The sequence below is a fragment of the Clarias gariepinus genome, chromosome 20, assembly GCF_024256425.1.
Source record: "Clarias gariepinus isolate MV-2021 ecotype Netherlands chromosome 20, CGAR_prim_01v2, whole genome shotgun sequence".
NCBI classification, from domain to species: Eukaryota; Metazoa; Chordata; class Actinopteri; order Siluriformes; family Clariidae; genus Clarias; species Clarias gariepinus.
Window position 1 is genome coordinate 9,815,971 of NC_071119.1, and position 26,841 is coordinate 9,842,811.

Below are 26,841 nucleotides of genomic sequence, written 5' to 3' on the forward strand. Positions count from 1 at the left end.
CTGAGCTGGGCGGCGGCGGAGCTTGAGCGACGACCGCTGAGCTGGGCGGCGGCGGAGCTGGAGGGACGTCCGGTGAGCTGGGCGGTGGCGGAGCTGGAGCGACGTCCGCAGAGCTGGGCAGCGACGGAGCTGGAGCGACGTCCGCTGAGCTGGGCGGGGGTGGAGCTGGAGCGGCGGTGGAGCTGGAGCGACGTCCGCGAAGCCTGGAGGTGGAGGAAGGACAATGGTCTCCCAGTCGCTCCACGACTCGCCACCCTTGCTTTCGAGCAGAGGTGGCGGAAGCGCGTCGTCCTCACCGTCCAGCAGCGGCGCGTCATCCTCAATGAGGAAGAGAGGCGGCGGTGGTGGAGGAAACGCGTCCTCGTCGCCGTGCAGCAGCGGCGCGTAGTCCTCCACATCAGGCAGAGGCGGCGGAGGTGGAGGAAACGCGTCCTCGTCGCCGTGCAGCAGCGGCACGTAGTCCTCCACGTCGGGCAGAGACGGCGGAGGTGGAGGAAACGCGTCCTCGTCGCCGTGCAGCAGCGGCGCGTAGTCCTCCACGTCGAGAGCGCGTCGTCCAGATCAGAGAGACGGAGAACATCCGGGACTACAGCGTGGCTCTCCCGAACCTGGACCAGCAGCTTTTGGAGCTGCACCACCTGCTCCCGCAGGTCACAAATGCGCTCCTCGTTTTGCGGCGCCAGAAACATGTAGACATCTCCTGTTTGTCCCTCGCCACCGTCATGCCAGACCTCCTCGGCCCGTGCCTCTTCGTCGGTGCTTGGGACCTTGTATCTCCCCGCTGCCTCACCTTTAAACGGCGTCCGCCGAATGGCGAGCCTGCAGCCTTCCCAGTTCTGTCGCGCCTCTATCTCTCACTGCTCCTCGCCGCCGTCCAGCCAGTCCACCGGCTCGGCGAGCCTGCAGTCGTCCCAGCTCTGCCACAATTCTCTCTCTCCTTCCTCCCCGCTGTTGTCCAGCCACTCCGCCAGCTCGGGCGAGATGGTGATAGCTCCCCCCAAAAAACGTCTGGGGGAGAGACCTCCGCTATGCCACTTCGACGGTTTAGCTTTCTGTCACGATTCCTCAATCGGCGTGTGTGTTTTAAGGTGAATGTGGCATAACTGCAGAGGCGAGCTGGCGGTTCAATAAAGGCTTTTATTAAGCTTACTACACAAAAACAAAAGTATAGCTCTTTCTTTAGAGCACGTATGACGCTTTTAATGTAACTCCTTAACAGAAACACAACCGACATAAATCATAATTACGGCAACAAAAGCTAGACGCCTGACTGGCTTTTAGTCAGGCTATTTTTAATTAGCATAATTACTTTCCTCGGTTCAGGTGAATGCTTGCGTCACCTGACCGAGGTGCAGCCTGGGAAATAAAGTTTAACCTAAAACAAACTACAAACATAAATCAACAAAACAGTCTTTGGGCGCTTTGGCGCCCTCTAGGGGTTTACCCTTACAATTATAGTGGAATTATCACAACCATGGTGTCGTGATCCATCCTGGTGTGGAGAGGATTCACTCTTACCGCTGTAAAGGGACAACACAACCCAAAGTGTTTTCTGTGTACCATAACAACTGTGAACCATACCAACTCTTTTGCACAGAAATGTCTGCAGGAACTCCAAATCTGGGAACATCTAGTCTTCAACTAGTTCATGTTACGTTTAGAATTACACTGATCTATAAAATCTATAAAAATAATATTAAAAAAACCTGTTAGGCTTTTCACCTGCTGCTTTTAAGATAAACTCATATTTACAGCACTGTTGATTTCTGTCATATGAATTAGTCGACATGTTTCTGCTGTAGATCTGGAATTCTTTATAGAAGCTTTTCTGCAGCTTTAATGTGAGGTTGAAACACAAAAGAGCCAGTGATCTAAGATCAGTGTTAACCACTGCTCTCTTTCACACATCAGTATGTAATAAAATAGCTCACAGCAACGGCATACAAGGATGTACATCACAGATGGGCATTCTGTCTCACACATGGGTATACTAAAGATATTCATTTAATATTTACTTTGTAACTGAGCATTTTACTGTTGCCTATTTTTTTTCTGTTAACTTTGAAAGAACGATAAAAGAAAATAACTTGTAAATGGAGCAATAAAGGTTTAAAAAGATTGTGTCATTTTATGGGAAAAAAAATTGGTCAATTGATGTATGGACCTGCGTACACACTTAATATACTGTCAGCAACTCAGGCAAGTCAGGTAGACCCTCTTTTTGTCTTCATTAAAAGGGAAGAAGGCGAGGACATATTCATCTTTCTCTCTCTAGTCATGCTGTTGTATCTGGTCTGGTTATTTTCTGCACTCAATGCACTGAATTTGATCCACAGCACTGTTACGGCAGAACACACTGCTCTGGAAACCGACACAAGAGCCTCATTAAAATCAAATCCCTTCAGCAGTGACCTGGAGAACATCTCGGTGACTCTATCCAGCCATCACTGTAAAACTCCTCCCTTTGCACTAATACATGCGGTGATGAGCTTTGGGCTGGTATTTAACAAACTTACCTGCAGATCTGAATCATGTCACCTGTTCTTCCTCTGCACTATGATGACTGCATGAGCCAAACTCAGTAAAGTTTATGACCAGATTTATGAAAACACTTCTTAATCATCTGTATATGTCGATCAGCTGGAACTAGTAAAGCTCATTCCTAACCGAGCTTATTTGCATTAAGTGATGGCCGTAAGACTCCATAAAAGTTTAACTGCACAAACAGCTAAAAGCTCAAAATAAATGATAAAAACTATGTTTACTGGCCCCTGAGTTGTGCAGTGGTAAAGTGCTGTAGAGAGAGTGAAATTGGCTGAGCTCTCTCAGCGGGGTGGGATGGGAGGCACTTAATGCTCTCACATTAATTACGGCTCTAGGACCAATCAGGGGCGTCTGTGAACTCAGGCAAGCAGAAGGGGAGGATAGCACTGTCCTCTAAGTGTGTTATGCCTGCCCCTAACAGTGCATCAGTGAGCAGTTTAAAAATAAATGCGGTCCGTGACATCACGTGGTTTGGAGAAACACGTGATAGGGTTCGGCCGTCCTGACTGAAGGGTTGTTAAAGCCTTAATGTGGGAGCTCCTAGTGACGGGGAGGAATTGGACACGGCTAAATTAGGAAGAAAACAAATTAGGAAAATAATTACAAATAAATTTTATATATATTAAATATAAATATATATTAATATTTACTTTATAAAAACTGAACACTGAGGCTGTTAACATGAATTAACAACTCAAATTATCAGAAAATAAACTGTTGCTAATGAAAACCACCTTTTCTCCACTTGTTTTGTTTGTTAGTAATGACAATTGGAAGACCGCAAATAGAAGAGCTCCGTCAGAGTGTTATTTTTAGAGTAGTATTTTTACCTGCAATTTCCATATGTCATATAGAGGGGTTGGACAACGAGACTGAAACGTCTGGTTTTAGACCACAATAATTCATTAGTATGGTGTAGGGCCTCCTTTTGCAGCCAATACAGCATCAATTTGTCTTGGGAATGACAGAAACAAGTCCTGCAAAGTGGCCAGAGGGATTTTAAGCCATTCTTCTTGCAGAATAGTGGCCAGGTCACTATGTGATGCTGGTGGAGGGAAACGTTTCCTGACTCGCTTCTCCAATCCCCATATTTCCATATTTCCATATAACAATATTTTTGTTGTTAAACATAAAGAATATTGAATTGGAATTAGTGATAATTGTAGTTCTTAAAACTAATCAGTATAATTACTCCATTACCAAATATTTTGATTAAAATGCAAAAAAAAAATATTAAGTGCCTGTTAAAAATATAATTCAGTTTGTAAAATTCTATTTGTGAAATAAACTTAAATTATAGTGTAAATTTAAGACTAAATCAATAGTTGTTTTTTTAGGCATTTATTTTGATTTGTCTAATTTAAACAATCATGTATGTGATTTTTAGAGATTTTATTAAGGTAACGTAACCTTTTTATAACTGTGAAATTAACAAGGCCACAGAATCATTTTTTAGAGAGTAGACACAACTTAGAGATGTGTGCCTTGGCTGCATGATGTTATCCTAATCAGACTGCTTCAATCACAGCTGTTTAAAGCCTCTATAATAGAGCTGTGTAGGACTGTCATAATCTCATCAAAATGACTTCTAAAAAAAGAAACTGGAGAGAGGATGAGAGCGTTTGCATTTTGAATGTGTGTGCCATGGATGATGCCCACAACTCCATGAAACTTGTTTTTAGTTTCCATGCACACAGAGACGGGAATTGAACCTGGACCCTGGAAGTGCAAGGCGACAGAGCTCACCCTGAATATAGTGTGCACTTTTTATTTTTTATATTACAAGATGATGATGCCAGGATTCATCAGGCTTGTGAAAGAGTGGTTCAGGGTGCATGAGACATCATCTTAATACCTGGATTGGCCACAACAAAGTTCAGACCTTAACCCCGTTGAAAATGTTTGGCATGAGAAGGGTTATGGAAATGATAGCACTGTTGTAATCAAAGCAAAAGACGGTCCAATGAAATATTAGAGTGCCCGAGCATGCACATGTCTTTATATATCTTTATATCACGGCACATTATACCGGAGAGTAATGATTCAACTCAAATATGTTCAGTTCAAAACTGGAGTAAAAATCCAACACCAGCTGCTTACAGTTAAAACCTGTTTCATAAACAGTCACTACTTGTCCATGTCTAGAAATTACTGCAATCCTGTGGGAAAACTTCAGTAAATAAACACGAGCACGTCAGTAGCAGCAGCACTCTGTGTGTGTGTGTGTGTGTGTGTGTGTAGGTCCACTACAGAGTGCAGAGACTTGTGACTGGGAGATCAGAGCCAAATACAATGAAATAATTAAGTAACAAGTAACATTTGTTTTCCTCTAACAGTGTCTACATTCTCACAGATTTCCACCATCATCTCCATCACTGTAATAAAAGACTGAATTACTGCACCTCTGCATTTTCTAGCACTTTCACCCAAGCAAATTTAAACATTCTGTACCTGTGTGTTGAGCTTCTAGGCGCGTCTCAGCTTCTTCCTCCTCTGTGTCAGGGTCATGACTTTCATCATTGTCTGCAATCTTGTAGATAACTTTCACCATCTCATCCTGTTCAGGAGAACACCAAGACATCTTTACTCTATAAAAGTCTCACTAAAACATTAAATGACTGTCCCTGTGTGGACGAGGCTGAGCATCTGTACTCTGTAGAGGGAATTAAATGTGCTGCTGCAGTTAGAGGAAGTTACATGTCAGTGGCTTATAGTCAGTGTGAAGACATTTGAGCTGCAAAACTCACGCATACCTCAGATGTGCAATTTTACAATTGTGTTATAATTATGTATGCTTTGCACCAAGGCATTACATTTTGTTTAATAGAATGTCATTCCACAAAGCTGTTAGACGTTTTTTTTTTTTTTTTTTTTTTTTTTGCCTGATACTTTTAAGTTCCACTGATCTAAGATCAGCATTAACCATGCTCTCTTTCACACGTCAGTACTGTATGTGAAAAAATAGCTCACAGCAACAACCACATGCACAACTGATGCACACACTCACACACGCAGGCATGCAAAGGGGGCAGGACTTTTATTTTATATAAACTTTGTAACAGTAAATTTCGCCTTATCTGAGAGTCCTCAGGACTGATCTGTGTTGTGGGTTTGTAATTATGGAGTTTGTGTTTTATGGTTTTTCATGACCATTGCAACCTGTGTGTTGGTTTTTCATTATTAACTTCATTAGAGTGAAATGCAGGAAGCTGCAGAAAAAATTACTGTTTGAAATGACTATATGTCTAAAAATATGTGGACACCTGCCCATCATGCCCATATGTATTTTATTCTCTACGTAAACATTACTCTGTTACTCTGTGTTCTCCCCGTGCGTGTTTCCTTTGGGTTCTCCGATTTCCTTCCTCAGTAGTAAGACCTGCAGATCATGCTGATTGGCATTCCCAAATTGCCTGTAGTGTGTGAATGTGTGTGTGCCCTGCGATGGATTGGCACCCCATCCAGGGTGTACCCCACCTCATGCCCTAAGTCTCCTGGAATGGGCTCCAGCTCCCCAGGATAAAGTGGTATAGATGATGAGTGTGTGAGTAAGTTTTAATTTAAGTGATCAATGGTTTGGAAAACATGACAAAGTAGACCAGACCACTATGGCTGTCCTCTGTGCACTCTCCTGGCCTCTCCCTTTCTAAATAAATGTTCAATGACCAGTACTCAGCAAAAGGTAATACTGCTAGTTGTAGTTTGAAGCTTTTATCATGTATCACTATGGCACATGGGGAATAGTGGCAAGTTTTTCAAAGGTTTTGATGTATTTCAAACCAGATGTCCGCACCAGTACAGTATCCCTGAAGCTGGGTAGTGGTATCAACATAACATTCTCAAATCTAGACAGTGAGGTAAGCACCATATCATTGAAGTCAGGCAATGAAAAAAGTGAACATTGTTCCCAAAGCTAGCCAACGGAGTAAGCAGCGGAGCATCTAACTGTGTCAGGTAGAGCCCCCTCCCAAAATTTTCTTAAAAAGATTCAAAACAAAAACCCTGAAGAATCAAACTTTGCCGAGTTATAGCCATCTGGCTTGGCCATAAGTATCAGACGGTCCATCTGAATAAAGGTGATGGAGCCGAACACTGCCATGACTATCCCATCATTATGCCCCCTTATCAAGGCTGCCTTAATGCACAGGCTTACCTCGGCTGATGTCCCAGGGCCCACAAGGATCAGGAATCCAGCTTACAAGGAATCAACATGGGCTCCATGACATAGCAGCCTATCACCATGTAGAGGAGTACATTTTCCCTGTCACATATTCAAATGTGAGTGACAGCTAATAAAGATCATGGCCAGGACAGAATGTTGGACAAGAAGAAGTTTAATTGGGGTGAATGTTTAAGATTCTTTAAACGGGTAAATAAGAAACAAGGAGAGGCAAGCAGGACCCTTTCTTGAGATGTGTGTGTGTCTGTGTGTGTCTGTGTGTGTGTGTGTGTGTGTGTGTGTGTGACTCATAGGCCCAAACAAAGCTAAAGAAGAAGCTATTTCAGTCTTTTTTAGCGTTAGCCACTGTCTGTCTGTATTAACATTTGCATTAAATTAACTGAGAATTTACTTAATGCACTTTTCATACAAATAAGTTAAGCGACATAACACTCGTATATGAGCATTAGTCCATCTCTGAAGCCAAACTATAACTTAGCGAGTATTGAAGCCCCCAAACTCCTTAACTTATGAACACTTCAGGGTTTTCGTTAACTAAGTGCTCGCGCTACCGTGCAAAGTCACGGCCAAAGTGGGTGAAATATAAACCTGATTATGAGCGTTTAGCTCGCTAGCTCCTGTACATCTAGCCTCAGCTTGTGTCCTTCATGAACTGCATCACATTATTTTCCAGTCACAGTAATAACCTGCAGATCATTCAAGCAGGTCAGAGTCACATGGAGAAGTCAAATACACTGTTTAATCTATTAATTATTAATTTGATTATATTAGTCAAATTGACTTTTTGTGTGACACAACATGCAACATTTAATATTTCTGATACTAATCGAACATTTCTAATACTTTTACAATAACCTAACCTCATGTTAAAGTTAATTAAGCAGTATGTTAAAGTTTTGTGACACTTGTAGATTTTTGGATTAAAAAAAAAAAAGTCATGCTCGAGATTCGAACCCGAGACCTTTGGATCCACAAACTTTAGATTCTGGGCAAACTCATTGGTCACATGACACTCAAAGACCACTCTCAGGGTTAGTCCACACGAAGCCGGTGCGTTCCCTATCCGATCATTTTTTCCCTCATTCTAAAAAAAAATTGCGTAAACACGGCGTCGTCTCAAGAAATATCTGTGTACACACGAAACCACTAAAAACGGTGTAGTATACATGCCAGACTAGTATGGGGCGCTGTAGTTCTGCCATAGAGATACACTATACACGGAGGAAAAGACTTTGAGCATGCGCATAACCTTGCGCGCTGTATACGAACCAAGATGGTGTTGTCCATTATCGCTTGTTGCTCATACCAGTTGCATAGAAGCAATAGATTTTGCTGTAATAAAGCTAGTAGGCTTTGTAGCAACACGAACACAATCATGTAGTCCGCCATTATTGTTGTTGCTGTTACGTGTGACGCAGCCGACACGTGATGTAATGACATCATCGTTTCACAAAATATAAGGATTGGCCGTACACACGAAAACACAAGGGTGTCGTTTTTAGATTTATCCACTCTGGGACCCGGTTTCAAAAAATAGCGGTTTCAGTCTCCTAAAACGCCGGTTCCGTGTGGACGAAACGCCAATACGATAAAAAATGTATACGTATACAGTGAAACCCGTCTCCGGGTGGACAGGCCCTAAGCGAGGCGATTAGAGACGGCGAGGGTCAGACACGGAGAATAAAAGATACTTTAGGACTAAGCAGCTTCTGCTTTTCCCAGATTAAATACTGTGTAAAGTGACTCAGAGGCTGAAAAAAGTTACAGGTTCAAGTTGTTCAGTGTAGTTTAGCGGAAACATGTCAGAGAGTCGTTTTGTCTGTCGGAAGTCTAAAGCTCGGTTTAAAATAAAGTTAAAAGTCTAAAGCTCGGTTTAAAATAAAGTTAAAAGTCTAAAGCTTGGTTAAGCCCCATGTTGTGTTTGTTTCCCGCTAGTCGAGTGTAAAGAGAGTCAGAGTCTGGATCTGTACGTCTCCATCACTCACAGCTCTGCACGTCAGTCTGGAATCTCTGTGAGTTTGGAAGCTCCGCCCTTCTTTTTGATTAACTACATCAAAAGTGACCGACACGGTGAGGGAGAATTTATTATATATTATTATCTGCACTAACGTATAGGATCCCAGTAATATTCATGATCACTAAATTCATACATCTTGTTCAACTGAATTGTGGACTTGATTATCTTGTGTAAATTCCTAATGTCCAAACCCCAGTCACTGGATACAGTAGGAGAGTTGCGTTGTGTCAGGAAGGACATTTGGCATAAAAATCTGAAACAAGACTGGTAAAGATTTTTGTTCCAATTAAAATGACTCATATAGTCTGGGGAAAAAACTGTGGAAGTCTAGTTTCCTTGACCCCCAGGAGAGAAGATCAGTGATAAAACTACACTCAGGGTGTCTGTCTGAAGTCTCAGTGTGTAAGTGACTGGATGTGTTGCTGTTGTACTGAAAGCCTGTTTCCTCTTTTATTAATTCTATACCTGCAAACAAACCACAAGTGAGAAACTGACAGCATGTAGCAACACTTAAACAGGAAGGCCTTAATGCACCTCTATACAGTCCTTACACAGTCATGTGACTACCAGACTCACACTGAGAAGTTTACTGAACATTTTATTATTATGTGGATGATGATTTTAAAAGCATGAATTACTGAATCCTGAAGTGAAGCAGCTTCATCACACACCTGCCTGCTGATCATCAGATGTTACATCTGTTCATTATAAAGAAGAAAAAGCAGACAGAGGTTAGTTAATATTATTGTGTTCACAGAAGTAATAAACATTTGTTTATTAACATTTACATTTTGTCAGGAATATTTAAAACAAATGCTGCTATAGCTACGGTGTATAAACACTACAGTCTCTGTGCAACAAGACGATGATGAATTACTGCAGTTTATTTCAGCTCTGTTTTATTACTGAACATTTTTTATTATAGTAATCCAGCACAACACATCCAGGATACTCTGACTGTAGTTCAAGCTGAAGGCATTTGTATAATAACGCACGCCTCATATTCCACTATGGTGTTGTGTTGCTTTACCCTCTCGACCACAGGAAGCTACTGCAGTTCGTCTCTTTCTTAACTGGGAGACAGAAACTAATAGCCCTTTTGTCCATAGAAGCTAAGTATTATTAACCACAAATAACGCTGCGTCCACTAAAGTGAGACACAGGTCTGATCCACAGTAATCAGGAGCAATGAACTACAACTGACCTCCTGTTTACTTAAAGCTGGGAGACAGTGTGTGAGCTTTAATGATGGTGTGTAATGTGTTAAGTCACACTGTACATTTTAATCAATTTAGTAATCAAAAGTTTGATATTTCTATTAATTTCACATTTCAGTGATCCAACCTATTAACTTTCCCCTCCATCTACCCACATGTGAAGAGTGAGATGAAGTAAAAACATTAAGAACTAAACACTCTTTAGTGTACAAGAGTACCTCTGTTTGTCAGATCCAATTAACTGTGTAAAACTGTGTTTCTCTACAGAGTGTGTGACTCTCAGTTCGCCCGTCTTACTCTTTTCATGGCAGCATCCGCTGTGTTTACTGTCTCTCAGTACACCACTCTCACGGTAGCAGAATAAACAGGTACAGGAGCCGTATTGTGAGAGAAAACTGTCTGTTATTAGTTAATCGATTGATGATGTCATCCTTCTCCTCTCATACACTCATATGTCAACACTCTCTCCTACCATAACCCCCCCCTCCTTGTTTTTCACAGCTATGTCATTCTCCTCTGTCTGCGCTGTCTCGAGGTTTGTGAGTGTCTGACTTGCAGCTCTTTATGGGGTGTTGAAAAAACAAAACAATGTTTAAGTCAGGAATAAAACACTCAGTGGCATGTTATTACAGTCGTGTGCAAAATAAAATTTTAGTGATTGGTTTGCTGGTTAATAAATGTATTGATTAGTAGCTGTGTTGTTGCTCTTTGTATTTAACTGTTATTATTATTATTATTATTAATATTATTATTATGATTTATTTTTAAATTACAAACAGGTTGATTCTGGCAGTCATGTTTAAGGTATCTGTGTGATCTGTTTTTTTGGCAAACAGTCTAACAGCTTTGATATTATATGAAACAATAATAATAATATACTACTGAAAAGTGTATAACTTGTAAATAAATTATTTGATTTTTGCCTGGGTTCGATTCCCAACAACTGGAAGAAGTGCCTGTCCCAAGCCCGGATAAAATGGGAGGGTTCTGTCAGGAAGGCCATCTGACGTAAAACCTGTGTCAAGCTTGTGTGTGGACCGGATTGTCAATAACAACAAACTCAAAAACTTATAGTTCTGTTTACTTAAAACTGGAAACATCATTACTTTTAAAAAATCGATGTAACTAATTCCCTCAAAATTATTTAGTTTTGCCAACTTATTTGGGTTTACAGTGTACATTACTATAAAACAATTCTAGTATTATTTTGTATTAATATAACTGCTACACTTTAACATGTACAGTTGGGGTATGTGTGAGTTTTGCAGTTTAAATGTTTTCACACTTTGAACACAAGAAGTGACTGATGATGTTGCGGCTCTGATGTGTAACTTCCTCTAACTTCATTTACTGGCAGTAGCACATTTAGTTCAGAGTACAGAGACTACAGAAATGTTTTAGTGGGACTTTTATACTGTACTCAGCTGTAAAAAATTATTTTTTTTATTTTTTTATTTTACTGCATATTAATCACATCGGGACAGGTAGGTTTGTTGATTGATTTTCCCTTAATAAATAATATTGCATTTTGTATTTATTTGGGTTGATGATCTCAATCATTTAAGTGTGAGAAATATGCAAAAAAAAAAAAAAAGAAAGAAAGTCAGGCAAATACTTTTTCACAGCATTGTAGATTAAAGATGTTTTGGTGTTGATCTGTGCAGGATAAGATGCCGAGAGGTTCCTACAATGCGGCAGACAGTGGTGAAGGTCATGGCACTGACTCTAAGACACGACGAGAAGCTCAACACTCAGGTACAGAATGATTAAGTTTGTTTGGGCAAAAGTGTTAGAAAGTCAGAGGTTTAGTAATTCAGTGTAGTACACAATTTACACACTGTTAGAGGGAACGGAAAACAGTACCTTTTTTACCTTGCTTTGCTTTTCTGATTTAGTGATGTCGTTCATGTGAGATTGGTCTCTTCATGCTTCCTCTGGCACCTTCTAATCTATAGTGTTTTATTCTTAGCTCTCTTCATGACTACAGCCTTGCCCCCCCCCCCTCTCTCTCTCTCTCTCTCTCACTCACTCACATTCACACACACTTGCATGTGTAAATCAAATTAAACTGTCCTCACATAAACACTGTAGTATAGATCCAAGGACACTTACAAAAGACAGTAGACGGACTGAGATGCCGGTCGGTTATAATCTGCTCCTGCATATGAGCCTTCCTCTTAGTTTAGTCCTTATAATCACACTTCTCTATTTAGGGAAAATAAAAACTTTTTCCTTTTTTTATTGTACTTTTAATCAGCTTATCGGGTTACTTGGCATTTATTACATTTTTATTTTTGAAGATGAAGGTGATATATGATGTGAAAATGCTCCAAAAACACTAAAGCATGTAAAAATATTACTCTATAAATAACACTCTGGTGGAGCTCTTCTACTGCAGGTCTTCCAATTTGTGTTACTGACAAACAAAACAAGTGGAGAAAAGTTTTTTTTTAGTATAAACAGTTTATTTGTTTATATTTATTAGTTGCTAATTCATGTTAACAGCCTCAGTGTTCAGTTATAAAGAGTTAAAACACAACTAAGAGCTGTAGAAGGTTGGGTTAGCCATTAGTCGCTAGCTGCTAACCTGCCCATCTTTAGCTTGTAAGAAACAGACGGACCAGAGAGCGTTTTATTAAATTATATATCAATAAACAGGTGTAATTGAGGATGATGTTACAAAGATATAAAAATAATAAATCTGTAAATACGCTTTTATCCACATACAGTTAATCTATTTTTACTAGATTTATTCAGCTTCAGGATGCAATACAAGCTACAAATGTCTAAGAGGAGAGAAGGATTAGTATTATTATTATTATTATTATTATTCTCTATATTATTACATATTTTAATTCACACATTACTGAGTAAACATAACTTTTAATCATTTATTTCGAGTTCTTAGGTGTTACACAAGACCCTTACACACCCTGTATTGCATGTATAGGGGGGTCCAGCTCTGAGTACACGCTAATATGAATGGAGTTAATTCGTAGAGTTTGTGTGATGTGTGATCGTGATCAGACAGAATCTCTTTTGGACTCTGACATGGGAGATGCCACGGTGGAGTAAACCACATTATTACATGCTGGGATTTTGTGAAGAGGCTTCTGGGTATAGCATTGTGTAACCCACTAAGACTAGCACAAAGCTCACACATTCCTCCTTCTCCCACCTTTACACACACACACACTCTCTTTCTCTCTCTAATAGAAACACTGCTCTGTCGCTAATCTTTTCAAAGGTAAAGTGCAGGTTCTTTTGTTTTATTTTTATTTATAGCAGTGATTTCATTAGTGTGTCGCTCATGCAAGAGTTATTAGCGATGTTCCTTGTTATTTTTTCAGATAAAACTTTCCAATAATGTGTGTGTGTGTGTGTGTGAAACTTAAATAAGAGAGGAGGAGGGGTTACTGTGTAAGATAAGAGGAGGGGTGGGGCTGATTCCTCCTCTCCTCCTACTTTAGCTTTACACACATACACACACACACACGCACACACACGCACACATTCACACATAGCGACTGCACTCATAAATGGAAACACTTATCTGTCGGGATTTTTTTTTAAAGGTAAAGTGCAGGTTAATTTGTTTTATTTTTACTTTATATTTTGTATTCATTATTTTTATGTATTTATTTATTTGAGCTGTTGACTGAATAATTTGAGTTTCTATTATTTCTTATGGGAGAATCTGCCTTGATGTACGAGTGTTTTGGAATGCGAGATGCTTTCGGAACGAATTATGCTCGTAATCCAACGTTCCAATGTAGTTCATAGTAATGGAGAACAGATGAATTCTATTTACATGTATTCCTGTGGAAATAACTGAATCGGTCCACGACCAAATTGGGTCATGACCAGAACTTAGGAACGAATTAAGTTTGTGAACCAAGTTTCTACTGTAACATTTCCCAGTAGCTTTTAGGAATCAACTGTTGTGGTGGTGTTGTTGTTGTTGTGGTCTAGTGGAATTATCCTGTATCACTCTGTACAATCAATCTTGGATAATGGAAAAATAGGGATGAGAAAGCTTAACATTCATCTGGGCCAGCAAAAGTAACTCAGATAAACACTCTTTACTAGTGTGGTAAATAGAAAAGTATTTCAGAATGTTGGAACAGTTGACAGTAGACAGGGACATGAAGAGGACAGAGAGAAACAGATTATACCAGTTAATCAGTCTCAGACTGGAAAAAAAGTGATGATTGGAGCTATTTAATTGTTTTTAAAAACAACCCCTGAAGTTTTAATCTCCAAAGAGGAAAATATTGTTTAGCACATTTGGTAATGCTGCGGTACATCATTAGATGTGTTATAGACGTAGTTGTGAGTGTAATGATTTTTTTAATATGCAAGAACTCTAAAAAAACACTTTTTTAACAGATGCTGGAGCACTGCAGGTCATTTATTGATACCAGTTTACAGTATTACTTTAACATTTACATAATATATTTATACATAAACATTTACATAAACATTTATAGTACATATGTTTCTCAATAAAACTGGGTCTGTGACAGAAGTGGTAAAAGAGAGTGTGTGTGTGTGTCACTGGCGGCTGGTGAAAATTTTTCCTGGTGGGGCTGATGTGACAAAATATTTCTTTGCTTAGTCCAATATAAGAATTAAAATCAACAGTCAGACGATGATTACAATTAACAGTAATGATTTAATCTCCTCCTCAAAATCACCAGTTTCACAGATAAAGTAAATGAACAAATTTCCATTGTATAATACGCCATGCATGCTTAAGAGAGTATCAAATACAATAATCAACATCAAAGGGTATGATCAGCTGGATCACCTTTCAAGCAAAGTTGCATCTTAAAGTGGTTCACACAAGTTAAGTTCGCCATCATTACTCTGATTGACCACGCCTCTCTCTGATTGGCCGCGCCTCAAAAGAAAAAAACTTAAATCTCGCGGTATTTTCTGCTGCTTGGGGCAGAATTTCCAGCGCCCCAAGACCATAAAATTCTGAGAAACTGATGGCCGCATATTTATTAATTTACCCTAGCAACAGTACATGACGGGCTATTTGGCTGCACTCAGGGGCGCTTTTTCTCAGCGCCCCATGACAGAAACGATACAAGTCTGTCTGTGGAAATTCACTGGTGAATGAATGTCACTAGGTGGGAAATGTTGTATATGTTATTCATATCGCATGTAGGCACATACTGGTGGGTAAACCGAATTAAAAAACTTAATTTGTAAAAATATATTTTACATTTTTAGCCCCTCTTTTCAGGGAGGGCGGTGCCCCAGCGCCCCCTATGGGCCGGCCGCCACTGGTGTGTGTGTGTGTGTGTGTGTGTGTGTGTGTGTGCGCGCGTGCAGTGTGCCTCTGTGCATGTGTGTGCGTGTATGTTCCAAGTACTTACTTCTTTTATGAGCACCACTCTGAAACTTTTTGACGTAACTAGTCAGAAGCTTCTCCTGTCACTTGTATTTGAACGTGTTCCACGCCAACACTACGGCTCTACATTCTGATAGGCTGCTGTGAATCAATCAGCAGCTACAAACATGAATATCAAGTGATGGAGAGAAAATTCACATAAAATACACAGATAGCCGAAACACTATTTAAGCAAAAGTAATACACAACTGTGTTACTAGTTACTAAAAACTTTTACACTGTTAATAGGTTGAAGACATATATTGGTATAATAGAGACAGAAGTGCCTCAGACAGTATTAGTCATTGTCAGTGTTGGGAGACGTTACTTATTAAAATAACTAATTACATCACAAAATAACTGTCATTAAAAAGTAATCAGTTACATTACAGCATTACTTTCTGACCTTCTTTTTACCTACGCGGTTAAAGCAAGCTCATTTGTCAGTCCCATGTTGATAGGAATTTTGAAAACATGAAAAAAATAATATAAACAGGATATAAACAAACAAGGGGAAACTGTAAATGCATATAACAGACATTAGCACACAGTGTGGTTCAATAATCTTAAAAGGATCCTATGAATCTACACACAACCTAATTTTAGGTGAGCAGAAGTATTGGAACAGTTTAAATATTTTAAAGTTAATACTTCGAGAATAAACATTAGAGGAACTGCAGCTCTGCTTCACAAACCTGAGGGTCTATCAAGATGCCTGCAAACACACTTATTAAAATGTTAAATATTGTAGCTGTTAAAAGCTTTTTTAATATTTATTTGTGATTAACTGCATGATGTCTATAGTTAACCTGTAACTGCAAATCAATTACTCATTTTTAATCGTATGTTTTAAACGTTTCTTAAAGGGATCTCCAGTACTATACAAAGGTCAGAGTCACACACAAGTAACTGATGTAGAGCTTCAAAATATCTTTCTTCTTCTCTCTAATTGTTATTTACAACCAATATAAAATTGGATATGAATATTATTGAACTACACTGGTGTGATAATGTGTGTTAAATTTTTCCCATTGATAAGACATGTTTTGAAGTTCAGATGTGGAAATCTCTCAGACTGGCCTAAATTTAAAGAGTGTTTAATAGTGTTTATTTATAGAGAATGTAACAGGAAATGAAACGGGTAACAAAAGTCACTAAACTGTGTGAGTACAGAGAGGATGAGTAGAGAGGTACAGCTGTGCAGGAGTGTGTGAGTCCATTCTAGGCTTCAGGCAGGAAAATACAAGTGGACTTGCTATCTGTTTTCTATGAGGCTTTCAGGTTTCAGATTGTTTTCGTTTCCCCACTAGATGGAGCCACTGAGGGCTTATGCCCCTCATCCAATTAGTTCAATTCAATTCAATTCGATTTTATTTATATAGCGCTTTTATTTAACAATGGTCAATGTCTCAAAGCAGCTTCACAAAAATGAAAAGAAAATTTGAAAAGAAAATTTATGGAAGTGTGTATGTGTGAGAAAAATGTGTCTAGATAATAATGAGATTGTCTCTGGCTAAGGGTGACGGCGACAGTGGCAAGAGAAAACTCCCTGAGATGGCAATAGGAAGAAACCTTGAGAGGAACCAGATTCAACAGGGAACCCATCCTCATTTGGGTGATAACAGATAGAGATGATATAACATTATGTGTGTTATGCTGAAAGTTCAATATAACAGAAGTTCTTTAAATTGACATGAAGTCCAGTTCAGCACAGGGATGAGTCAGTAGGTGCAGAGGGCAGATGGGGTCATGGCTGGACTGGCCATAGGGCATACCGGGCATTTGCCCGGTGGGCCGATGGTGATTTTCGTCTTTTGTGGGCCGGCCGCCGATGTTTTTTTTTTTTGTAACGTTATAAACTATTAAAGGTGGCGGATTGGCCAATTGGTCATGATCGACTCTGGGCTGGACCAATTACAGCCGAGGAGGTCAGATGCACCCGCCCCCTTGTAACGGCTCAGCAATCACATATCATTGCTGAACAAAAATGGAGAACAAAAAACGCAAAGGAGCAGGAGGAGCCGAAAAAAATTAGGGCCAAAAAGAAACTAGCCCTTCAGGCAGATGCTGCCAAATGTGCTAAAATATCACAGTTGTTTGGTGGCTATAGTGGAGCTTCCACTTCAGTAAAATTAGCAAGTGATGGAGGCCAGCAGCCGCAGGTTGAAGAGTGAAAGGGGAGGCAGGCGCAGTGTTGCCAACTTAGCGACTTTGTCGCTATATTTAGCGACTTTTCAAATCCCTCTAGCGACAATTTTTTAAAAAAGCGACTAGCGACAAATCTAGCGACTTTTCCTTGTGTTACTGGAGACTTTTGGAGACTCTGATGTGTCTGTACTGACTCTTCTCAACTTGCCACAGCAGCTGCCGCCGCCGGCCCCTCCCCCGTCCCAAAGCACTCACAGACAGGCCTGTCCTCTCGCAGAACTCCCCCCCCCACAGAAACCTGTTAATCAGCGTCAGGGGCGGGTCTATACTGTGGGGAGTGACGTCACTCGCTGTCGCCGACAAAGATGGGGGGGAATTTGAGCAATGGAGGTGAACAGCAGTAAAGTTGTGTTATGCGCTAAAATGCCCCCTGTCACGGATTGCACCCCCCCCCCCCAACAAAATCTCTATCAAATATATTAGGACATCATAACCAAAAATTCATATTATTATTTTTATCAAATATATTATTACCAATATAATTAATCCTAGGCACGTGAAAAAATTATACACGAAAATTAAGACACGTAATACAAATTCTGATATAATGTTTATTTTGTGGAACATTTATTTTGCAGGGGTTTGTCATGTAATACAAAAATGTTTACACTAAATAAATATTGTTTATGATGAAAAATTACACGACGCAATTTTTATTATAAATAAGCAATATAAAAATATACATATATAATTTATATAGTTTTTACCCATACAACATCTTTTTTTATATTGATTATTTTATAATCAAATTCGTTTGGTGCAATTTGTAAATCATAAACCTATTAATTTATGTTCTAATATAATATTTGATAGAGGTTATGTGGGGGGAGGGGCAATTCGTATAGGCATTTTAGCGCAAAACATTACAAAAATAAAGTTTAATAGCTTTTTCGTTATGTGGATTACACATGTAAAACCAGTTGTACTATAATCCACTCTATCAGTTTGATTTCATTTTTATTTATTAATTTTTTTCAAAAAATGAATAAAAAGATTAACTGAATTAATATCAAACTGATCATTGCAAAGGGAAGGGTTGTAGTTATTAGCGAGGATAGAGTGCATTATAGTACAGTTGGTTTTACATTTTCTAATTGCCAAATTTCTAAAGCAAAAAAGTTATTGAATTTTTTTCATTTAATTGTCATTTTTTACAACTCATATTAGACTGTACCAAAGTGCATTCATTTTGATACATACCTTTCCAATTATTATTATTATTATTTTTATGATAAAACCCACCCGACTCTCATTTAACAAAATCTCTTGGCACAGAAATTGTCTGTATAATCATTTGTTTCACAATGTACCTTAAAATAATTATTAATCAATTAAACAAACAAATAAATAAATATATAAAAATCCATACTATAGCCTAACAGTGTAATATGTTTGATGTCCTGTGAGGTATTTCTGTGTAACTTTGTATTCTTCTGTACGGTTGGGTCTTGGTCATGCACTTTTTAGACGGTCCCTTAGTGACTCCATCGCTATAAAGCGGCGGTAAGCAGCGTTTCTGAAAGATTTAAGTCCAGCAGGCTGTAACAGGAGAGGATATAAAAATACATTTATTTGTAATAGCTTCTCTGTCTACTAAGAAAGTAAGAAAATATGCGAATTGTCGTTTTGGGGTATTTATTTCTTTATAAACAGATGAGATAATCTTGAATGTGTGGCGAATGTCCAATATAAAACCAACTTCACCGCGGTTGAGAGAGAAACATAAAGGTGAAACCAGTAGGTTTACGTCCTTATTGAATCATCAGAGTTAAACAGGTGATGGAGAAACAGGTTTATCTTTTAGGTGACATGAATGAGTTGAAGGGAAGTTATGAACTGTTTCTGAGAGACAGATAACACCAGGATCCTTTTCTACATAACTGACAGCTGGTAACTGTGCAGGGGCGGGTCTAGCAAAGTTTTGCCAGGGGGCCAGGTAGGGCATTTACAAGGAAAGGGGGGCACAAAGAAATACTTTTCTTTCTTATTCTCATTTTAAATGTCTAACTTTTAAATAATTATCTGAATCTTACAACCAAAGTGGTCATTTGATGTTAAATGTATAGAAATCCATTATCATTTATAGTAAATATTAAGTCTAAAAATATTAAGTCTCTGTAAGCCCAGAAAGCTTACCATCTGTGCAGTCTGAAATTATGTCAAAGAAAGATGTTGAATCTATTTAATTATTGTAAAAAAAATAATTAATTTCTGTGCATTTGTGTTACGATTTAGCTGGTTGTGGCAGCCCAGGTCTCTGGATGACACTCCAGCGATCGTGATCTCTGTGTTTTGTTGTGTTGTCAGTTCTTGTGCCATGTACTGTGTGTAAAATGGCATCAAAAATTCAATTAAGTGTTATTCTTTCTCAACTTTCTTTCTCTGTCTCCTTTCACTTTTTAAAGGTTGCCATGTTTAAAAAAAAGATTTTGTGCTGCCATGCTGTTTGTTGATGTGGTAAATAAATAGTTTATGAAAATATCACTAAATCTGTAATTTATTAATTTTAATACTCATTAATGATCATGTCTCACCTCTAGTCTTATCTGTCTTAATTTCAGGTTTCCACCATGTGTTGTAGATAGTTCAGGAGGTTAACTCGACCAAGCAGTCTTTTGTTTTTCACTAAGTACTGTTTAGAATACCAGAATAGGGAGGATGGTGTAGATTTAGGTTTATTAGATTGATACATATATACCAACAGGACAGTGTACATCGCTGTCAGAACAGCGTTTGTTTTCATTCAAAGGCTTTATGGCTTTGCCAATAATACCTAGTGGGCCGATCTCTAGTCAAAATGCCCGGGCCGATTTTTTGTCCCAGTCCAGCCCTGGATGGGGTCTGGATCATTGGGAGCACAGGAGCAGCATGTGTAACTCCAGCCATCATAAAGCAGAATCCAGCTGGAGCTGGTCCTTCTCTGGATGCCTCAGAAACCTCGCAGGGTTCAGATGCCTCAGGATGGGAAGAAAAGTACAGAACAGAAGGAGAGAATTAGCGGAACGTGGTGGATTGTAGCGTATCAGAAGACTGGTCAGGTATGTGGGAGCTAAACCATTTAAGGCCTTGTATGTAAGTAATACTATTTTGTAATTATTTCTAAACTGAACAGGTAGCCAGTGCAGGGATGATAATATAGGTGTTATATGATCATATTTTCTGGATCTAGTGAGAACCCTAGCGGCTGCATTTTGGACTAACTGAAGCTTGTTTATTGAGGATGCAGGACAACCACCTAGTAATGCATTACAATAGTCCAGTCTGGAGGTCATGAATGCATGAACTAGCTTTTCTGCATCAGATATGGATAAGATGCTCCTAAGTTTGGCGATATTTCTAAGATGGAAAAAGGCTGTTTTTGTGATATTGGAAATATGATTTTCAAAGGACAAGTTACTGTCTAATATTACGCCCAGGTCTTTTACTGTTGAGCTAGTAGTAACAGTACATCCTTCTAAACGCAGGCTGAATTGTGAAAGCTGTTGTGTGCTGGTTTTTGGGCCGATGAGTAATATCTCTGTCTTGTCTGAGTTTAGTAAAAGGAAGTTATTGGTCATCCAATCTTTTATGTCCTGGACACACTCGGTTAATCTAGACAACTTAGGTATTTCGTCTGGTTTTGTTGAGATATATAATTGGGTATCATCAGCATAACAATGGAAACTAATCCCATGTCTTCTAATGATGTTACCCAGGGGAAGCATGTATATTGAGAACAGCAGAGGTCCTAAAACTGACCCTTGTGGGACCCCATATTTCACTGACATTACACCAGACAGTTCTCCATTTAGATCTACAAAATGGTATCGATCAGACAGGTATGATCTAAACCATTTTAATGCCTGTCCCTGAATACCTATGTGATTTTGTAAGCGATCTATGAGAATATTATGATCTATAGTGTCGAATGCAGCACTAAGATCAAGCAAGACTAGAATTGAGGTGCAGCCTTGGTCCGAAGCTAAAAACAAGTCGTTTGCAATCTTAACTAGTGCAGTTTCTGTACTATGATGGGGCCTGAAACCTGACTGAAATTCTTTAAGGATGTTGTTTTCCTGCAAAAATGTGCATATTTGAGCTAATACTACTTTTTCTAATATTTTTTATATAAAGGGGAGGTTTGAAATCGGTCTTTAATTTGTTATTTTATTTGCGTCCAAATTAGATTTTTTAAAAAGCGGCTTAATAACTGCCAACTTGAAAGGTTTAGGGACGTGACCTAAATATAATAAAGAATTAATAATGTTTAGAAGTGGCTCTCCAACCGTATGCATCATTTCTTTCAAAAATATGGTTAAGATTGGGTCTAACAGGCACGTTGTTGAATTAGCTAAGTGATAAGTTTATAAAGCTCTTCCTGTCCTACACCTGTAAAGCACTGAAAAACTAAATGTGAAACTTTAGGCTGAACTAGATCATGAGATGCTATTAGAGGTTGAACTTCCGTTATTTTCTTCCTGATGCTATTGATTTTTTCATTAAAGAAGTCCATAAAATCTTCACTACTAAAATGTTGTGGAGTACTCTCTGCAGGCATCTTAGGTTTTGTTAGGCGGGCTACTGTACTAAATAAGAACCTGGGATTGTTTTGGTTTCTTGCTATCAGTTGGCTAAGATGCTCGGTCCTAGTAGTTTTTAGAGCTGCATGTCTATAGCTGCACATACTGTCTTGAGATGAGGGATGATAATATTGGGGTTATATGATCGGCTGGTGGCTGCATTTTGGACTAACTGAAGCTTGATATTGAGGATGCAGGACAACCACCTAATAATGCATTACAATAGTCCAGTCTGGAGGTCATGAATGCATGAACTAGCTTTTCTGCATCAGATATGGATAAGATGCTCCTAAGTTTGGCGATATTTCTAAGGTGGAAAAAGGCTGTTTTTGTGATATTGGAAATATGATTTTCAAAGGACAAGTTACTGTCTAATATTACAACCAGGTCTTTCACTGTCGAGCTGGTAGTAACAGTACATCCTTCTAAACGCAGGCTGAATTGTGAAAGCTGTTGTGTGCTGGTTTTTGGGCCGATGAGTAATATCTCTGTCTTATCTTAATTTAGTAAAAGAAAGTTATTGGTCATCCAATCTTTTATGTCCTGGACACACTCGGTTAATCTGGACAACTTGGTTTTCATCGCCTGCCTTATTGTCTGAGTTTATGAGTCCGACCATCTCTCCAGTTTCAGGAACTTATCTTTAAATAAATAATACATTGCTGCCTTCTGGTCTGTTCTGTGACCGGGTTCCTCATTTAGGTGTCAAGGCTTCCCAGCCAATAGTTTCACCCAAAGGTTCATTTCATGAAGTTTCATTTAAGGGCTGATTGTACTGACATCTAGTGGTAGCAAATATATAGTAACATCACAAGCAGCACAATTAATATGACATGCAGCTGCAAGTGAAGAACTTAAACAGAAAGAAGAAGTAAAGAACACAGACAAGTCCTAATGTTTTTCTTTCTTTTCTTATTTTATTAAACTACAAGCCACTGTGTAGAATCTTTAAATAGAATAGATACATTTTCCAGTCAGTGTTAAAGATTAAATTTATAAATCAATGATTAAACACAATAAAGAAAATTAGCTGAGGAGGGAAAGAAAAGGGAGATTAAAAACCTGGATACAAAATTAATAGAGTTTATAAAAGTTCCAAAATAAAATAAAAAAAATCTCCAAAATAACGAGTATTCACTTACACCTAATGAAATCCTGAACGAGTCAGTCACATAACTCTCCCGTCATAGTATCTAATAGTGTATATAGGGTTTATAAAAATGGCGTATTTAAATAATTTATGTATTTGTAATGTCCGGCCTCCGAACACTGAATAGCGAATCTGTTTGTTTCATTGGAAACTTTAAGGAGGAAATGCAGAACAAACCAGGTTTTAAAAAAGCTGAAAGTAAGGTACAATGTTTAACAAGATCCATTAAATAGATGTGATCAGCCCCGCTGTGGTTCTCCCACATGGCTCTCTACACTCAGTCCAGAGGCTCCGCACTCCTGCTTAACATTTATGTGTGTATTTTAAACACTGAGGACGCAGCAGTAGTTACTTGTGTGAAAAAACGTAAATGCATCAGCTGTGTATCCAGTAACAGTAACACTGCAGAGAACAGAGAGGATTCAGGGCCACAGCTCTGAGCAGTACAGCTCCAGTCGTCTTTAAGCTTTTCACTGCATATCATACTGTGTATGACTGTGTATGTGACTAATAAAGTTAGAATTTGGTTTGTTTTAGAGCCTTAGAGGCAGGAAGAAGACAGCAGGAAGCTAGTATGAGTTTAATTAGCAGAGTTAAATTATGTCATACTGTCATCACACTGTTCCACACCGACTGTATCAGTAGATCATCATCATCATCTATGGTGAATTCAGGGCTACTGAAACCCGAGGTCAGACCACAAAGCGTTTATAGCGAAGTAACTCCAGCTGAATTATAGTCTGGAGAAAACTTTACTACAAAATAAACATAAAATGGAAATATTCAAGTGAAATATGTGATGTATGTTATGGTTCTGACCCGACCCAACAATACAGACGTGTTGAAAACAGCTGTTAAAGCACCTTGTTCTTCAGTAACGCCTCAGCAGTGCCACAGACTGATCACCGCTGTGCCATGACACACTGATGTAGGAATTTGTGCTAAAGGTGTCCTGAGAGTGTAAATTAGGATATTAATCTTATGTGTGTGTGTGTGTGTGTGTGTGTGTGTGCCCTGTGATTGATTGGCACCCCGTCCATGGTGTACCCGGCCTCGTGCCCCGAGTCCCCTGGTATGGGCTCCAGGCCTCCTGTGACCCTGGATAAGCACTAGAGATAATGATGGAGTGAATGTTTATTGTTTTATAGATAAATTATTTTAATGCACTGAGGGAAATGTTATTTCTTATTATTGTCTTTTTTTATAGCCTGTGTATAGTGTCTGGAGCTGTTTATATTGTTTTGACTCTACAGCACTACAGCACAAATCTCATGCCTCTTGTACACAAATTGCATATTTTAAGTTTTGTATCATTATTTCTTGTCTTCATCACAGTGCTATAAGAGTGTAAATGTCCTTTTTTGTCTTCAGTGGTCTCCAAAAACCCTTTGAACACATTTCAACCACTCAGGGCCGCTGTGTTACACAAGAAACATCTTCACTGATCACATGAAAGAAAGTAAAAGTGGTACGATTGAATCGTCACAACACATGGAAATTAGCTTTACACCAAACATGGAAGTTTATGCTTCTAAATTAAATAGCAGTTTTAAAATAAACATTTGGCAAAATTATTAAAAGTATGAGAAATGTTGATTATCATGTTCTGCTGTCAAACTGTTCATATTGTTCCATCAAATGAGAAAAAATCAGATTAAGACTTTACACAGATAATCTTTATTATCCCCCCCCCCCCCACACACACACACACACTTATTACAGTTAAAATCTCATTCTGATCAGCTGGAATATTAATATCCATGTAAACACATGACAGATCCTGTAGACTAGGTGTGTTTACATGTTTACATTAATATTCCACTAACATGTGAATAACTGCAAATATGAGTATGTACATGTGTTCAGGGCCGCGGTCCGTCAGTGAGTTTACTCTGGTTAAACACATTTCAAAAAATGAAAATAAAGACGTCTCTGTGTCCACGTACCATTAGGAGGAGACACTGCATGTAGCAGGTGGTACAGACTGACTGCAGTGTGTGAGATGCTGCTGTGTGTTCTCCTGCTGACTGCCATCACAGTGCTGTGGATCAATTACCACATCCTGAAGATAGAAAACCAGTTACAGACCAGCAACAACAACCTGACTGTAGCCAAAGACCAGTTTCAGAGGAAGAGAGACCAGTTTCAGAGGGAGAGAGCTGAACTCCAGAGGTTTTCAAAACTGGGTGAGTAAAACTTTACTGCAGAACTGTCACATGATTATTAATGAACATAATTGTAACCATTCATAATTACATTTAATAGACATTTATTAATTTATTAATTGAACATCATTAAAACAAGTCTGTTCCTGTTATCACTTCTCCATACTGTAACAGTCTGTAGTAGTCTGTGCTTCTGTTGTTGTTGTTGTTGTTGTTCAATTCAATTTTATTTGTATAGCGCTTTTAACGATTTACATCATCACAAAGCAGCTTTACACAATCAAAAGAATTAAGTTTGTTGTTCTCATGAAACCAGGAAATCAAAAATAGGGTGAGATAGATTTAAAAAACTGGGTGAGTAAGACTTTACTGCAGAACTGTCACATGATTATTAATGAACATAATTGTAAACATTCATAATTACATTTAATGTTGAACTTAATGTTCAGACTTCTGTTGAAAGTCTGTTCCTGGTATCACTTCTCCATACTGTAGCAGCTAGTCTGTAGTAGTCTGTGCTTCTGTTCTTGTTGTTGTTGTTGTTCTCATGAAACCAGGAAATCAAAAATCAAAAATTTATCATTAGAGTTAAAAAAATACTGACTTACAAATATACTGTAAAAATAATAATGTTGAGGCAAAAATAATGTTGTCGTATTTCTCCTATTTAAAAAAAATATATATCTTTGACTCCAGGATGGAATTATTTCAGCTCCAGTGTTTATATCATCATCACTGAGAAGAAGAGCTGGACTGAGAGCAGAGAGAACTGCAGCAAGATAGGAGCAGACCTGGTGATCATAACCAGCAGAGAGGAACAGGTGTGTGTGTGTGTGTGTGTGTGTGTGTGGGTGTGTGTTTGAGAGTGTGATTGTGTATGTGTACGCAAGTGTGTGTGTGTGTGTGTGTGTGTGTGTGTGTGTGTGTGTAAGTATGTGTGTGATTGTGTGTGTACGCGAGTGTGTGTGTGTGTGTGTGTGTGTGTGTGTGTGTGTGTGTGTGTGTGTGTGTGTGACTCTTATTTATTCTTCCATTTTTACTACAAACACTGACAGGAATTCGTCAATAAACTGCGGGCTGGTGCACAAGCTTGGATTGGTCTGAGTAACAGAGAGAACAAGTGGAAGTGGGTGGACGATACAACACTGATCACTGGGTAAGAAATCACTGAACTAATAATTTACTTCTGATACAGTTACTGACTCTTCATTAGTCTGAGAAACACAGCAGATCCTCTGATTCTCTCCTTCAGGTTCTGGGAAGATAAAGAACCAAACAGTGCTGCAGGACATGAAGGTTGTGTTGTAACTGGTATAAAATCTGATCCTGTGAAGAACTGGGCTGAATATCCCTGTAATAAACCGTATAATTGGATCTGTGAGAAGAAAATCTTTAACTGA

At 38.9% G+C, this 26,841-nt stretch overlaps 1 protein-coding gene across 1 annotated transcript; it reads left to right on the plus strand.

Moving 5' to 3' along the window:
• Positions 1-810: 810 nt before the first annotated feature.
• On the plus strand, positions 811-26,841 carry LOC128508259 (CD209 antigen-like protein E). The gene is made up of 6 exons (XM_053479488.1): positions 811-1,042; positions 8,660-8,794; positions 25,229-25,462; positions 26,138-26,262; positions 26,497-26,597; positions 26,694-26,841. The coding sequence occupies exons 1-6, from the start codon at positions 811-813 to the stop codon at positions 26,839-26,841; spliced, it is 975 nt and encodes a 324-aa protein (XP_053335463.1).

Excerpts from the sequence above, each read along its gene's own strand:
- LOC128508259 (XM_053479488.1), top strand. The coding sequence starts at position 811 with ATGGCGAGCCTGCAGCCTTCCCAGTTCTGTCGCGCCTCTATCTCTCAC. Across the intron at positions 1,043-8,659 it reads TCCGCTATGCCACTTCGACG|TCGAGTGTAAAGAGAGTCAG; the intron begins GTTTAGCTTTCT and ends GTTTCCCGCTAG. Across the intron at positions 8,795-25,228 it reads CATCAAAAGTGACCGACACG|GAGGAGACACTGCATGTAGC; the intron begins GTGAGGGAGAAT and ends ACGTACCATTAG.